Source organism: Nomascus leucogenys, chromosome 4, assembly GCF_006542625.1.
Source record: "Nomascus leucogenys isolate Asia chromosome 4, Asia_NLE_v1, whole genome shotgun sequence".
Lineage (NCBI taxonomy): Eukaryota > Metazoa > Chordata > Mammalia > Primates > Hylobatidae > Nomascus > Nomascus leucogenys.
Genome location: NC_044384.1, coordinates 64,920,292 through 64,937,433, shown reverse-complemented (window position 1 = coordinate 64,937,433; position 17,142 = coordinate 64,920,292). Strand labels below are relative to the sequence as shown.

General features: G+C 43.5%; 1 protein-coding gene across 1 annotated transcript in view; it reads left to right on the top strand.

The window, feature by feature from the left end:
- Positions 1-9,990, top strand: part of L3MBTL4 (L3MBTL histone methyl-lysine binding protein 4) — a 481,074-nt gene extending 471,084 nt beyond the window's left edge. Inside the window, exons 18-19 of the mRNA XM_030810728.1 lie at positions 4,723-4,785; positions 8,309-9,990. Of these exons, the coding sequence (XP_030666588.1) occupies positions 4,723-4,785; positions 8,309-8,476 (231 nt within the window). The 3' untranslated portion in view covers positions 8,477-9,990. The remainder of the gene's footprint in view (positions 1-4,722; positions 4,786-8,308) is intronic.
- The last annotated feature ends 7,152 nt before the right edge of the window (positions 9,991-17,142 follow it).

The window sequence follows — 17,142 nt, the reverse complement described above, 5'->3', positions numbered from 1 at the left end:
GAATGAATAGGCAGGTGGGTTTTATGTAGTCTGTTCCCTGATTCTGCCAGGTATATATGTCTAGGCACACGCAGGGAGGCAAGGCATGATATGTGGTGTGCACATTTACCATCCTAGGTATGACTCAGGTGTGCTTGGTGCACGTATGGGTACTTTTATTTCTCTTATTAAAAAATACTTCTTAAAGCACCACATATAAATTGCCCTAGCCTCAACCTAGTGCTCCCTAAATGTTCATTAACTTTGAAAGATGGCAGTCACTTTAAAAGCAGCCTTTACACAGGGAGGAGTGCTTTTGAAAAATTCGGGGTACTGCTAATAAGCAGAGCAGCCTTATACAATTGGGCCCTTAGAAAAAAAGGGCAAATAAACTCTGCTGTTAAAAAATAAGACCCAGGCTGGAAACATGGTCCCCAGTGGACGATTCGCCAGTAGAGTCAGGCACATATCTACAGGCTCAGTGAGATAGAGAACACCAGCATTTGGAAAGATTTAAAGCAGCGGCAGCCCCATGGAAGAACACGAGTCCTGCTGAGCTCCAGCGATGATGCCAGGGAAAGTAGGTCGTGGGGGAAGTGAGGTCGGCTGGCAGGATGGGCTCCTCTCAGAGCCTGGGCAGTGTCATCCCTCCCAGTCTCCCCAAACTGCTGTCTCATACTTAGAATTAACTTTCTCAGTGTCCTTCCAAAACAAAGCAGGGATTTTAGCTATAGGACACTGTGTGCCTGAGAATGTGGGAAGTGCCGGTGTGTCAGCGGTCACAGCACTGTGGGGGACACCTCCCAGAGCCAAGGCCAAGGGGAGACACCTGCGTGGCAGCCCCCACGCCACCGGGCGCTGCCCAGAGCCAAAGCCAAGGCCCAGGCCACCCACTGGGCTCCAACAGCATGATCACCCCCTTTGAAAAAGGAGATGACCCCACTGCCATGGCTTCTGTGGATGCAGGGCAAGTGGATGGTCACTTCCTCTTCCACAGAGGTCATGCCCCTCTGGACAGCTGTCCACATTTTACTACAAACTTGAAGGAAAAAAACCTCTCTCTTTTAAAGGGAGGATGAGAGGGAAACTTCTTGATATTACTCTATTCTGTGCTAAAGCTCAGCACTTTCATTGAGAAAATCTGTAGAAAAACTTTCTATGGAAGCTCAAAATACAATTTATTTGTAGGGGAAGTAATTACCGACTAATAATACTGAATCAAGGCCTTTGCATATTTTAAAATTCTTGGCCAGAGAAGTCTGCTTAATGGAGTTCATAGAACTTGTTCCTTACTTTGGAAAAAGAAAGATAGGCTGAATCGAACGGGAATCTCTTTCCAAAATGGCAGAGCCTTTCGGAGGAGTGTGAAGCCGAGGAGGGTGGCCGGGTGGAGGATGAGGTGGAGGCGGCAGGTGCTGCTTGGGGGCCAGGCAGAGGCCACCACAGGGCAGGGTCACATCTGCTCTGTTGACTCTATGGTTTAACACATTATTTATTTCCTTTAAAAAAATCCAGTTCACCTTTCAGACATTGACAATGATTTCTTGGCTAATGATACTGAGAAGGGAGACTGTGGTCCTTTTTTTGTTTGCCCAGAAAAGGACAGCTTAACATAGGCAAACCATCAAAGCAACTTGCAACACTTCTGCCACAGCAGAAGTGAACAGTCCTTTGAGCAAGTATGGAAAAGAGACCATGTTTCTAACCAACCACTTCTTTCCCTACCAGCGGGGAAACCACTGTCCCTGTGCTGACTTGGCTCTCCCACTGCAGTGAGTGGTTGACAACGGACAAAACATGGGTTGTTAGCTAGTTACTGGTCCCTCGTCTCTATTTCTGTTATTTCCTCCTATGACACTCAGCCCTCCTTCCTGTGAAAAAGTGAGCCCAGCAAAAGAACTGGGGCAATGTTGCCCCCCCAGGGGCATTTGGCAATATCTGGGCATATTTTTGGTTGTTACAACTGAGAAGGGGACTTTCCTACTGGTACCTTGTGAGTAGAGGGCAGGGATACCGTTAAACATCCCACCCTACCCAGGACAGCCCTCACAGCAAAGAATCACCTGGCCCGAGGTGTCAGTATTGAGGTTGAGGAACTTGGCTTTACAGCAATTTCCTGCGCTCAGCTGATTCCTGCCTTGCCTAGCCCTGAGGCTCAGCACGAGTCTGTCCAGACCCTGCTGGACCATTTCTCTAGCTTCCTGCCACGCTGTGGTCCTCGGCCCTCAGTGCACACTGGAACCAACTGGGAAGCTCTAAAAATATCTACCCAGTGCTTGGACCCAATCCAACTCCATTAATTTATCATCTGTGTGGCATGAGGCCTGGAGTGCGGTCAGCGTGAAAGCTCTGCCGAGGAGTCCAGTGTCCCGTCAGGGTGGAGTGCCAAGGCTCAGGGCTCCCCGCTGCTGTGGAGGAAGTACAGACCCACACCTGGAACCACGTCGCCCTCCCCTCTTCCCGCCACTCCCTGTCTACTCCTCAGCATTCCTCATGCTGCTCACACCCACCCTTTGGCCCCGTGCTGTCCTGCTTTGGGGTTTGCTGGGATTCTCTATGCCTAGAATTTCTTCCCCGCACGTCCACCCCAAATCGCCATGGTGGAAATACTATGAATCCAACAGTGAACCTCTCATGGACCCCCTTCTTCCTGATGTCCTTCCTGAAGTCCCACCTAAGATTTGTGCAGTCCCTTCCTAACACCCATAGCCTTCCTACCTCTCTCAAGAGTGTTAGCACATTTGATCGCATGTTGTAGTGAGTGATAAGCTTTCCTGTCCTCCCCGTTCCCCTCAATCCTCCACTACTAATCAAATCAACTCATTGAAAATTCAAGCACAACCAGCTCCCAGGGCAGCTCTACCAGCAGCCAGCATGAAGCCTCACACAGAGACAGGGTTGGAGTACATATGGCCAGCAGAGTGGTCTGAGGAATGACGGAGCCAGGCCACCCTCAGTGTCCTGGGCCCCAGCCATCTGCCACCAACAGCACTGCCACTGCCATCTCCTGCCCCAGTTGCCCTGTCTCTGCAGCTTGACCAGTGGCATTCCACAGCTTTCACTAGCTCCCAGCAAATACTGAGCACGTGCTCTACATGATTCCTTCTCACCTAGAACAAGAAAACTGTATTAGCCCAACAAACAGACTTGGCTTCCTCTGCCTGAACTGCCAGAGTGTCGGGTTCTCAGGTGAATTGGCTCATTATACTAAGAGCCGGGGCCAGCAGAGGCACTCACTAGCACGGATGCTCCTGCAGCTTGGAGGTGTACTTGCATGACAACAATATGGCTGGTGTGGAAGGTTTGTTTGTTTGTTTAATCCTTATCACTCCAAACTTTAGATGAAGATTGTAAAATGACTCATGAATGTATTTGCAGTGCCGGGGGTGAGTAAAGCAGACATAGACATGCTGATCACCCCTAAAAAGAAGATATTCTGAACTCTTCACATTTGCACAGACTAACTATAGCTGTGAGACCACAAGGGACAGAGCTCAGGAGGGGTCACAGGTGTCCAGCCCTAGGGTATGCCCTGTGGGAGTTGGCCCTGACTGCTCTGTCACCTGGGATCAGCAAACACCTGGTGCTGTCTCCTGCACCATCAGGGACAGCATCTGCTGACTTCTCCTAGAGAGGTTTGGAGGGAGCCTGTGCTCACAGAGCTCTCTGAGGGTGGGATGTGTTGACACACTGCGCTCTCCAGCCTCGAGAAGCTTCCCCATGAAACCAGGGAGAGGAGAAGGGCCAGCACACTTAATTCGGTTGACGTAAGAGGCAGAGAGCCAAAAAGAACAAAACAAGCAAGACAGTTCCCCTAGAAATATCACCTCCCAAGATTACATTTACTGTTGTACTTCAGCCTGCCTTTCATCCCCTGCTGCGACAGGACTGGAGCTAGCCAGTAGTGCAGACCACCCAGTTGTCATTTCTGTTGTCGGGAGTCTATCCTTTATCAGGTTTGTTCAATCAGCTTCCCAAGGGTATCTATTAGGAACACTCAGTGGCTTCCCAAGCTGATAGCCAGATCTTTGCCTGAGCTCTCTCTTATTAAAAGGATATCTGGGGGCATGTGGGGGCATGATGAGGGCGGGAAGTTGAAATGAAGAGACTGATTCTCCAGAACTTAGGGCCTAGAGATGGCAAACCTGAATTCCAAAATGTCTCTGCTACTTACCAACCGTATGTGGCCTTGGGTAAGTACTGAACCTCTTTGGGCTTCAGCTTCATCATTTATGTGGGAATTCAGCTCCACATAGATTCTCTGATCTCCTGTGGTTCACTAGGATCCAGGTAAGGGACTGGGCCACAGAGATGAGCAGGAGAAGGCCTTGCCTTCGGGTCTGCCTTTTAAAGGCAAGTCGGCAGATCCTCACTCTTGACGGTCGCTGTGATAACTGCTGCACAAGACAACTGGCCTCGCCCTCACTGACCCCGTGGGGGAGTCAGGAGAATCAGATGCAGAAGCTGGCAGAATGCCAGAGCTTCACATATAGAGGCTGTTACTGTCATCATTATAACCATAACCCTATGCAGGTCAGCCCGGTAATAAGAGGACAGAAAAAATAATACTGGTGGCTGGTCTAATTTCTGAGTTGACAAATGCTAATGCAACTAGATAGTTACTATTTAATTCCCAAGAGTTAGAGAGACTTTAAGTATATTTTATTTAAATGTTGGATTACTACAACCCCCAAATTATTTCAGGTGCATGTATTAAATTAGGCTTTTCATCTTGCACTGTAGGTGGCTGAGTTTGTACAGTCTCTTCTGGGCTGTGAAGAGCATGCCAAGTGCTTTAAGAAAGAGGTAAGAGATGCAAAAATTATATAAATATAAATATATATATATATATATGTATTTCTTTCTATACTTCTAGACCCAGAAGTGTTTTGCTTTCATTTACTTAAGTGTAAATAAGTACAATTTGGGGGCAGCAAGAGAAAGGAGATCCAGCAGGAATAGAGCCCAACTGTGCAGTGTGAGACCAAGCAGGGTCAGTCTCTGCCTTCACTCCTCTTATATTTTGCTAGGGTTTGTTGCAGAATGCCATGGTGCTTGGTGCATATAGGATGCTCAGTACATATACTATTTGCTGGAAGAGTAAATGAACAAGATGATTAATTAATACCTATCAATGTCATGAGGCCTCTCCATTGGTGGCTTGAAGCCATTTGCGGGAAGGCAGGAATCCTCCCTTGGGATTGTACCTGGGAAAGAGAGGGGATTTGTCTACTCCAAAGTCAGCATGAGACCCTCCTATCTATCCCTGCCCTGCATTTGCTTCCAGAGAAGCCCCAAATCCTTCTACGGGGTTTCTATCTCCTGCCCCCTCTTGGTTGGGAATGTACTGAACTGCTTCGCATATTTCCTGGAATTAGTATCCATAGCTATAGGGGCCCTGGAAGAGACTGGACCAGCTACAGAATGATGCACATAGTAATCCCAGTGATTGTGTATCAGGGGCTTGCCACGTGCCAGGCGCAGTGCTAAGCATTTTACAACCGTTGTCCTTTGATCTTTGTGACATCTCTACAATGACAGCTTACCAATGAAGAAGCTCAGGCCCAGGAAGGTTAGGCAGAGCAAGAAAAGGGCAAGAAAAGTCGGATTCCAGCTCATATCCATCTGAGAGCTCAGAGCCTCCGTCGCTGCTCTAGAACTTTCCAAGAAAACCACCCTCGTAGAAACTGAAAGGCAGCACATACCTCTCCCTCTCTCAGGTTCAGAGCATGCATGGGTTAAGGGAAGTGCTCACTGAGTTTTGGGTTCTGGACTCCTACGAGCACAGTAGAGGAACTCAGCATCAAGGTCAGATGGCCTCAGTCTGGGTAGCTGCTACATGTGGGGTTCGCCTTGCTCTGCCTGAGCTCAGCATGGCTTGGGCGTAGTTGGCCATGCTCACACATACAGTCCACTCTGCAGGTAGTGATGCCCAAGGCCTGCTTTGTCCTCAAGTCTGCCCTCTACGTAGGGGAAGAGGGAATGGCTCTTTGCAGGTTGAGTTGCTTATATTTGGCACTCACTGACCAGTACTGTCACTTTAGGCAGATTGCTGAACACCTCTTATCCCTCCTCTCTGAAGTACAGATTTACGAGTGGGGCCCTTAAAGATTAGGATGAGCATGTTTGAAGCACCGAGCCCTGTTCTTGTCCCAAAGTAGGGTCTTAATAAAGGCAGCAGTATATAGCAGAGGGTCTCCTCTGGGCTCCAACAAACCCTGCCAGAAATCCCAACTTTGCCCCTTAGAAGCTGTGTGAGCTTGGGCAAGTCATTAAGCTTGCAATTCCAGGTTTCCTCACCTATATTACGGGGTTATCAGGAAGATCAAACCCATATAATAGATTACTGTAGCTCCATAAATGTTAGCTGTTATCATCACCATCATGACCTTATTCTTAGGACAATGGGCTATTTGGACAGCGATTTTTGCCTGAAAATGCTGGAGCTTAGCCAGGTCAGGGTATGGATGTAGGCTCATTCTCCTCTGCCTTGGGGAAAATGCCTTTTCCGAGGGAAAAAGTGCTTCCTCCTCTAGATGGATGAGTCCTTATCAGACAATATATCATAAATGCACAGGAAGGTTTTAAAACCTTTTTTAAATGTTATAACTTTAAAACGCTACCCCTGGGGTCCCAGGGTAATTCTATCAGTGAGACATTGACACTACAGGATTTTTCTTCTTCTTCTTCTTTCTTCTTCTTCTCCTTCTCCTTCTCCTTCTCCTCCTTCTCCTTCCTTCTTCTTCCTTTTTTTTGTTTTTTTGAGGTGGAGTCTCTATCTGTTGCCCAGGCTGGAATGCAGTGGGATGATCTTGTCTCACTGCAACCTCTGCCTCCCAAGTTCAAGCGATTCTCCTGCCTAGGTAGCTGGGACTACAGGCACATGCCACCATGCCCGGCTAATTTTTGTATTTTCAGTAGAGGTGGAGTTGTGGGGGGGGGGTCTCACCATGTTGGCCAGGCTGGTCTCAAACTCGTGACCTCAATTGATCTGCCCACCTTGGCCTCCCAAAGTGCTGGGATTACAGACATGAGTCACCATGACTGGCTGGGGTTTGTATTATTAAATTTGAAAAGGTTTAGAACCACAGTTCTAAGTTCGTGGAAGAATGTTTCCATAGAAAACCCTTCCATTCCTGCCTTCTTGGTTCTGGAGCCAGGAATCATCTGAGTCAGGCAGTGTCAATCAGAGATGATGCAGCAGTCCCAGGAGTTGTGCTGAGGTCACTGGGGCATCCAGAAGCTGGGGAAAGCAGCCTACACGGTGGCCACTGCCATCCTGTGAGTCTCGGGGAAGCTATTACTTTCATGCTGTAATATCTTTTTAATTTAAAAATATTTAATTTTCAAAACAAGATTGAATATATTCAAAGCATATAATGTGATGATTTGATATACATATACAATGCGTGATGATTACCAAAGTCAAATTCACTCTTTCCATTACCACCCATGTCATACATCAGAGCCCCAGATCTTGTTCATCTGGAGCCAGGAATCATTCTGTGCAAGTTTTGAAATATATTTTTAAAGTTTAATAAATAAAACATTTATTTTATATGTATTTTTGCTTATAATGGTATGTATTCTTTAAAAAATTTAAATTCAGGAAAGTTGAAAGGATTAAATAAAAACTAACCACTATTCTACCATCCAAAGATAATTTCAGTTAACATTTGGTGTAAAGACTTCAAATATTTTAAATATGCATATGTATACATGCAGCCATGCATGTTTAATTGTACAAAGTAAAACTGAAGTCTTTCTCTATCATATACCATGTTCTGTTGTTTACTGATCTACAAAAAAAATTTCTAAATCATTAAATGTTTCATAGAGAGTTGATTTTGGGTGACTGCATAGTAGCCCACTCTGACTATAGTATTATTTACTTCTGATATTATTGGGAACACTGGTTTTCTTTTATTTCAGTATTACAAATAATACTAGCATATACACATTGCACATTATTCTCTTGGGAAAAATTCCTGGAGCTTTACTTGGTTTTAAGGCTCTTGATACAAATTCAAGCCAACCTTTTTAAAAGACAATAGAAATTTAGCCTGGGAACAGTTCGTGTATATTGAATTCGTATTTAACAGCGTGAGCACCTTTGTAATTTAACTTCAAAGTTCTGGAAGAAAGAATTGGAGTGAAGCAATGGTTGTGACTAAGCCGAGTGAGAGCTACCGTCATTCTCTCTCACTGGTGAGCTCAACATGGAGGCTATGACAGGTTCCGCGTCACACTCAGAACCTAAGTGTTACTGGTGAGTAAACAAGCTTCCGTGACAAAACATTTTTATTTGTGCCTATTTATGTATTTGCAGCAGATCGATGGCAAAGCCTTCCTGCTTCTGACACAGACGGACATTGTCAAAGTGATGAAGATCAAACTGGGACCAGCACTGAAGATTTACAACTCTATCCTCATGTTCAGGAATTCCCAGGAACTCCCTGAAGAAGATAGTGTCTCAGGCCAAGAAGTCAGGGGATGAATGGGCTCCCTGAACTTCCTCTGGCACCGAGACCTGCGCTCTTTCAGCAATAAAAGTGGAGCACATTAATTTGATGTGAATGTCCCCATGGCCATATCCACATTGAATCTGGACTTTTTAAAGTGTCTGTGATTTGTTTACATGTTTAGAGGATTTTGATGACTGGTCCAGTGCCAGTGACTCAGAGGCTTAGGCCCATCTGTGGGTTTGGTTTACGGACATTGTTATCTTTGGTGGGATCCGTTCAGCTCTAATGTGTTTGCAAGACAGACCAAAGAAGCCCACACATCCACCTTTATTCTCCGTCACCAGAAAAGAAACCATTTTCCATTTTACAAGCATAACACTCTCAAGTGGTAAAATATTAGAAAAGCAGCATTCATGAATACATCGTTAATGTTTTTACCAGAACAACGTCGAGCTTGGCTCAGATCTGCCATGGAGCACAGCTAGTCTAAGAGCTAGAGGCCTGGTGCTTTCAAAAGACTTCACGTGAGATTTTTGTGTACTTTACTCAGGAAAGTGTGAATCTCTAAAAAATAATAATAATAAGCACATGTTTTCATGATTCATTAATTCTCCTTTTTGTTCCATTAACCATTTCTTGGTTGTGCTCCTAAGGTTTCTTGGAGCCTCCACAAAGGAGTATGGCCAGGAGTAATGAGAGGACGGTCAGGTGGGCACTTCCAAAAGCTGGAGAGACCCTTCTGAGGACCCTTCACCATCAGCAGGGCCTCAGGGTACCCTGTCCTAACACTAGTGTGGCTGCTGGGCCAGACGCTCACCTGCACAGAACTCCTCCCTGCTCCCACTCTGAAGGGCATTTCAGAATGGACTCATTTCCACTGCAGTCTGCCAGAACCCCTGTAATAAGGAGCTGTGTTATATTACATCTGGGGCTGTGTGCATCTTTACAAATGGAGACACACTATTCAAAGGGAAGATCTCTAAAGTAGGGAGCGTGGTTCTTATTCTTTGTTTGAAACATTCCGATTTGTTGTCAGGCCTTATTTGTTTTTTGTAAGTGATTGTATCGGAGGCTTAAGTTGTGTGGGATCAGTCCCACAGTTTTGAAAGACAAGTACCTCTTTTCTGACACTTCTTACTACTTTTACAGGTAGTAACAGCTACAAATGCTCTCCCAGAAGTGGAGAGCCACCATTTGTGGGTGGGGAGAAAGAGGAAGAGGTTCTATATCCACTTGCTTCATTAAGAATGTTAAGGTTTAAGAAAGTTGATTCTGCTTGGAGAATTTCTCAAGCTTTACATTTGTTTTTCACTGAAGAAAATAAACAAACTCTAAGAGGTGTGCGTATGTAAAATTTCTTTAGATCTTTAGCTAAATGGAATTTTAATATATTATTGGTTGATGTAAACTTTGTTTCTGTGGAGTTTTGTTTGTTGTTTTGCTTTTTGTAGACTGCCATGTGCAGTTAAAATTCCTGCTTCTGCCATGTTAAAATTTTAATATATTTTAAATGATAATAAACAGAGAAAACAAAATTTATACCTCACTACCTTAATGCATATGTTGTTATGACCTGTGCCCATGCCACAGCATGGAGTCTGTTTTTCATCAGCCATGGAAGAACAGAGGTAACTCTGCCCACATTAGCTAGCAAGGAAGTCAGCCATTTTTGAGTGCTGTCTTTCTCGGGATATATTTCCCAAGGGAAGCAGGTTTGGGTGTTAATCATTTGGGAGATTAAATGGGGGTTTTTAAAATTAATAAGAACCTCAAAATTGCTTATTGTATAGGTTCCATGGAAGACCTGAGATTTGTAGTTCATATATCTAACACATGTCATTTCAGCAGTAGGGCCTCGAACAGGTTGCATAATACCAAGTCAAATGGAGTTGAACTATTGTGCTCCTAGGAGACAGTGTGATCAGACAGAAAGGGATCGATCCAGGTATCTAGCTGCCTGCCAGACACCCCCACGTTGTCACTCAAGCACCTCAACCTTGAGGTATTCAACCAGGGAGCTTTGATCCCTCCATTCTAATACTCCTCACCAAGTGAATGACACCGTCATCAGAGCAGCTGCTCAAGCCAGCCTGGAAACTCAAATCACCTGCCTTTTTGTCCCTTTCTGTGGTAGAATTCTTATTCTACCAACACAAAATCACTGGAGTTAGGAGGAGATGTGCAGTCAGGACTGGAGAGCTGGCCCAGGCAGGCCCTGGCACACTGCAGACACCACAACCCAGCCAGTGCCCACCTTTTAGACATCTTCTGTTCCTGTCCACATCCAGGCTGGATTTGCACTGGGCTTCTTTATTTCTCCAAACTCACCCTGCTCCCAGGCCCCACTTTGTATTTGTGGGTCCTCTGCCTGAGGCCATCTCACTCCTCCTCTTCCCACTTCCCAGTAGTCTTTCTGGACCCCATCACTATTCGGTTCCTGACTCACTTAAGAGCCCCACAGCAGCCTGATCCTCCCCGTTGCATTGCTGTTCACTATTGTTATTACTTATCTCTCATCCTTAGCCTAGAAATCTGAGGGGACAAAGACTGGGTCTGGCATGCACATCATTTATTCTAAGCACCTAGCGTAGGATCTGGCACTTACTTGGCACACAGTAAGTGATTTGTTGTATCAATGAACAAAGCGAGCCAACCCAAATCAATGCAAATCTCAGCTCTGCAACTTCCTAAATAGGTGCAACCTCTCTATAAATAAGAAAATAATACCTTTTCCAGGGTTTTGTAAAATTTTATTATGGGGATGTCTGCATGGATGTGAGTGTAAACAGCACATATAAGGTGCTGACACCTGACAGCAGCCATTAAATAGGCGTCAGGAAAACAACAGGAACAAAAATCCATTCCTTTAAGTCTACAGAAGACCAGACTTCCAGGAATCTCCTGGAACAAACCCCTTAAGTTTGCATCAAGCCTGACACAGCCTTCAAGGACCCCGCAGGGCCCACTCTTCTAGGTGTCACTCATGTTTGGAGGAGCGCCTGGGGTGCCGTTAAGGGGCCCCAACTGCCTTGGACCACCTACATCCAGCTTCCTCCACCCAGCCCCCTTCCCCGTCTCCTGATGCTCTGCAGGAAGATTTGCAACATAAGGGTTGAGATTGTTCACTCTGCCAGGAGGACCCCCCCAACTCAGGGGCCAAGCAGCACCCGGAAATGGCACAAGTGGCTTGAAGACCTTGCTGCTCGTGGGCACAGCCTCAGCCTCTGACTCTGCTTCTCTTTTCCTGATCCCCCTGGAAAGTGAATTGAGTCAGGCACAAAGGAAAAAATTATCAACAGGGCTTCAAGAAATACAAACTTCCAGGTTATTAGAGTTCCCCCCAAGGAGCATTTGTACATCATGATCATAAGTACACACCATGATGCTGGAAATTAGATCATTAGCATGAATCCTAAGGGAGCTTAGGACTTCTGAGACTAGAGTCTTTGAAAGCCTGTAATTTTAGATAACTCTTGCAAAAAAAAAAAATAAATTTCTCTCACTTCCAGTAGCCCTAGGATATTAAAAAAAAATCTATCATTCACAATCTTTGAACACCACTTCTCCCCTGTGATTAGAATTCCTGACCTTGTAGAACCCATGTACCAAAGCATTTCTAAGAGTGACAGCAAAAGAGATTGACTCGTTGTTAACACAGGATTCCAAGTCATGACATCTTTCTTTTGCTGAGCACTGACTTTCAAATACTCCTGGGATTTCCTGGACAAGTCATCTTTGTCCAAAGAATCTCCATCTTTTGAGTAAGAGTTGGAGGCAGTGAAGGATCATGGAAAGTGCTGGGGCTTTGGAGTGAGGCCCAGGGTTGAACCATGAGTCCTACACCTTGTCTTGTTGTAGAAGTCAGTCTTAACCACCCAGCATATGAGTAACTTGCCATATTTACTTATTTCTTTTGGAATGTTGAATTTTGCTTCATTTTAAGGAATATTCAGTTTGTCTCTGCGATTCCTAAGGCTGAAGAATGTGTTCTTGACTATGAAGTGTTCCTATTAATATATTCTTAATATTTGAGAATATATTCTTTGTGAATATTTTCTCTTGTAAATATTCCTCTTAAAAACACTTTTATAAATATATTCATGAAGAATATAATTGTTAATTGATTCTTAAATATTCAGAATTCTTATATATTCTTCCTATGAGTAAATATATTAATGAATAATATATTCATAAGAAATCTTTCTTCAAAAATATGTTCTTGCTAAATTCTCTCAGTCTCTGTTTCTCTCCACCCTTCAGTTTCCAGCTGCAACAGGAGCTGGGACAGCTCAATGTCTCTACAGTGATGCTGTGAAGACAAAACAAAAACCGATTAACTGAAACTCAAGAGTTGCCAAGTAAATTTGCTGACTGAGTTAACAAGTAAATCCGCTGACTGAGCCATTTGGTGAATTGGCGATCAACAATTTGGTTTCTCAGTGAAATTGCCTGCTTCCAGTCTTTGCACGATATATTCCTTTCAGGCAGACAATGGACTTTGAATCTAGTGATCAATAAAACACACCCCTGCTGCCACTGACAGGCTGGGTTGCACAGGTGTGTCCAGAGCGTGGTTAAGAGGCTGTGAAGGCTCAGCTCTTGAATGATGAGAGCAGAGGACCAAGCCAGCGCGCTAACAGCAGGTGTCTCCCTCTCTTGGGCCCACAGTGTGCTGAGGGACAAAGCTGCAGATATCTCAGTCACTGTGTGTGATGCTGGCACACAGGAATGACAGGAAAAGTGAGGCAGGTCAGGGAGAAGGGTGGCAGGGTAATAAAGTTTAAGAACAACCTTTAAAAGGAAATGAAAAGCAAAAGGTGGCAGAAATGGGACTTTGAGTTTAAAATACTGGGTTTATTTTTCTCCAAATAGTTTTATTTCATGGGATCAGACTAGTTGCTTTGTGCTTTGTTTTGCCTACAAGGCAATACCCATCAATTCCTCGTTTACTTCAGTTTGAAATTAGATTACATTCCCTTTGATTTAGGAACCTAGGCATCAAGGCAAATTGATGCATGAAGAACACAAAGTGCTGAGAAATCCCAGGTTAAACTTAGATATTCCTACAATACATTGAACTGCAACCATTGAACTGCAACTAATGGCTGTTGTATTAAATATGCATGGGGATTCTTTGGATATGCAGGAGCCTGTATTTTACTGTGAAATGCTGGGGCCTGAAAGGTCTTTCAGTAGGAAAAAAAAAAACCCATCAAGAATTATTAGGTAATATTAACTCAATTTCATTTAAAAAATAAATAAGGTGTTTTTACAGGATCTTTATCTGAAAATTCACAGGTGTCTCCACCAGCTAGTTATGTGCATGGGTCAGATTTGTGTGGCATCTGGCTTCTGTGGAGGCAGTTGTTTATAAATTGTTTCATGATTTGAGGTTAGGATCTTCTCTGATAATTTGCCTCAGAAGGGAGTGAAGGTTTTGTTTTGTTTTGTTTCCAAGAAGAAGCAATTTGAATTTAATTTGGTCTGGCTTCTCCAATAAGAGTCAACAAGCCAATCAAAAATTCTTTTATTAAAGAAAAACTCACTCAGACAGGTTACTTGGTGTTGGTAATTGAATTCTTCTTTCATTCATTTTTTTCAACCAATTTGTAAAGGCAAAGTCATCCTCCAGAGCAGCCAGCTTTTCTTTAAAAAATTTTTTTAAATGTCTTTGACAAGCCCCTGTTAACTATCAATTTAAAACTAGATGTTGTCCTTCTGGGACCTTCAAAGAGATTTAGCCCTGTGTCTTTTAGGCTGGGAAAATTAAATATAAGAATAGAAGAAAAAATATCATCAATATACATCCACATTGATTCTGGTTTCCTTCAAACACATCAGCAAATTCATCTGAACAGATGTCCCCATCTGTCCATTGTGGAAATGGTTAAATTCATTCATTCAGCAAATATTTATTGCGAGTCCACTGTGTGCCAGGGTCTGTTGGCATTTGGGATATATCTGTCAACAAATCACATAAAAATCCCTCCTTTCATGAAGATAAATTCAAGTGGATGGAAATGGAGAATAAATAATAAGCATAAAAGTATGAGGATGAATAGAGGAAGAATAAATATGGCCTTATGTGATGAGGATATGACCTTGCCGGTCCACAGATCTCACAGAAAATATGGTCAGGTGGTGCCGTTCGGTGCAATCCCTTGGCGTCTAGGTCTGCGATTCACACGGCACATAACTGCACATTCCCGGATGTTGCTTTGGTTCTCTCTAGGTCTTGTGATGTCCTGCGGTTTGTAAACTGTGGAGATGTTCTCCTACCTCCCCAGAGGGCCTAGAACAATCCTTCACAGAGAGGTGCCTCTCAGCACATATTGCTAACCAACTGGCTCATGGGTGTGGATATTATTATTTTATTTTTATTTTATTTTATTTTTTTGAGTCGGAGTCTCGCTCTGTCGCCCAGGCTGGAGTGCAGTGGCGCCGTCTCAGCTCACTGTAAGCTCCGCCTCCTGGGTTCACGCCATTCTCCTGCCTCAGCCTTCTGAGTAACTGGGACTACAGGCACCTGCCACCACGCCCGGTTAATTTTTTGTACTTTTAGTAGAGATGGGGTTTCACCGTGTTAGCCAGGATGGTCTCGATCTCCTGACCTCGTGATCCGCCCCCCTCGGCCTCCCAAAGTGCTGGGATTACAGACGTGAGCCACCGCGCCCGTCTCGGGTGTGAATATTATTTTAAATAACAGTTTGAATGTTAGCAATTAAGCAACCTGTTAACCTGGAAATTTCTAGATCTTTTTCTCCCTGGATTGTAAGTAGTAATTAACAAGAAGTAATCAGACAGACTTCTAATGTGATTAACTAAAATTGTCATCAGGCAGGTAATTTTAAATACTGCCATGCTTCAAACACAGCCTCATTAATTTTAGCTCAGTGGTGTTCTAATATTTATTATGCATATGTAAGAATTTTAAGTGTGAATATGTTTTCACATAGCTGTGCTTGGTAATCCTGCCACCCCCAGAAATTATCCAACACTTGATTCTCACAGTCCTCCAATAGGGTAGCTACATATTAATGATATGATTTGAGAGTGGATATGATACTGAACTAAAAAGGATAACATCTTGACAATGTCTGGTTCAAGAAGGTGAGAAGACTGACCCTTTATGTGAGTCAACAGTAAGTACCTGGAACAGGTCCTGCCTTATAATTCTTTTCAATGTCCCCCACAGGACAGACTTTTCAGATTAGTCATGTTGGTGCATGTTAATTTGAAAATTGCTTTGCCTTACAGGACACACAATGTTAGTCAAAGCAAGTTATTTGTTTTAAATTTATTTTGCTCTAGGCAAGCCCTCTTTAAGTGGAAAAGTCTGTAAGTCATAACCCTTTGTTAAGATCTGAGCTAGGAGCAGACTTCTAGTCATAATCTTTTGAGAAAAAGACCAATTTTGCAAGTCTGGGTAGTTGTTTGAAATTTGAGAAGTCATTTGGAACTTGTGACAACTCCTAGTAGAGTTGGGTTGACAGAAACTTATTTCACAATTCAATCTACGTTTTGTGCAGAGAATTGGAATGTCTGCCTTCAGGAGGAAACAAGAGATAACAAAAGAAATAAGACTCTGATTTTAAAATTTTAAGCTCCAAGTTATATATTTCACTTTTTACTGGTTTTAAGCTGTTTTTCTTCCATTTTTCCATAGACAATAAATCATTACACACACCCTCCTCAGAAGAAACTTCATAGCATTCTCAACCCTGATGAAGATCTGAACATAAAGTAATAGATGAACATGACCAGAATCGTTGACTCCTATGGTTATACTCATTTTCATTATGCCATTTCCAAAAAGTCCCCAGGAAAAGCAATTATATGAGCTCCTCCAGGGACTCATTCAATGTAGCCCCTTGAAGAGAAAGATTATGTCTTATAAAATTTTCCACCCTTGTAAGTGCTAGCACAGTGCATTGCACAAGCTGGGTAAATAGAATTTTATAATTAACAACTGTGTGGTACAGAAGAAGCACTCAGTAAATAGTTATTGAATAAACAAAAAAGAAATAAAGATGCACTTTTTCCGATCCAGTTTCTATTCTTCAAACTTCTGCTTAACATGTAAAACAGCTGGTCTCTCCTATTCCTATAAAATCATCTTTTATATTTTTTGAAGACCCTAATGAAATCATCACTTAGTCTTCTCTTTTCTAGACTAAATCCTCTTTTTATCGTTTAGTATGGGTTGGTTTGTTTGTTTTGTTTTGTTTTTAATTCTAAAATTTTCAAGTTTTGCCTCTACTATTATTTTTACTTTTTTTCTAATCCTCATCTCACTTATCTTCCCAGCTGTTTGCTCCATTAGAAAGCCCTCTCCCTATCTCCTGGTCCTTTGGAGGCCAATTGTGGTCGCTCTGACTGGTGTCTTGTTTTCTGCCAACAATGCCATAGATATTTTCACTGTTTCAGTCCAACTCTTGCAAAGGTGTAATCAGTGGGACAGGAGATGGAAACAGCCCAGAAAGCCACTGAGACATGCAGCGATGAACATACTAAGCCTGCTAATGCTCAAAGACAAATCCCAGAGACTGTTATGTTGCTAATGGTTTGCGGAGTGTTGCACCAAACAAGCCCCTTAATGAAGAGGCTTTAGGCAAATTAGAATAAATCAGAATGCAGCTTTTAGGCATTAAGGATGTTACCTGAGTGCTTCTGCATTGCCTGTGTTTGGTGTCCTATG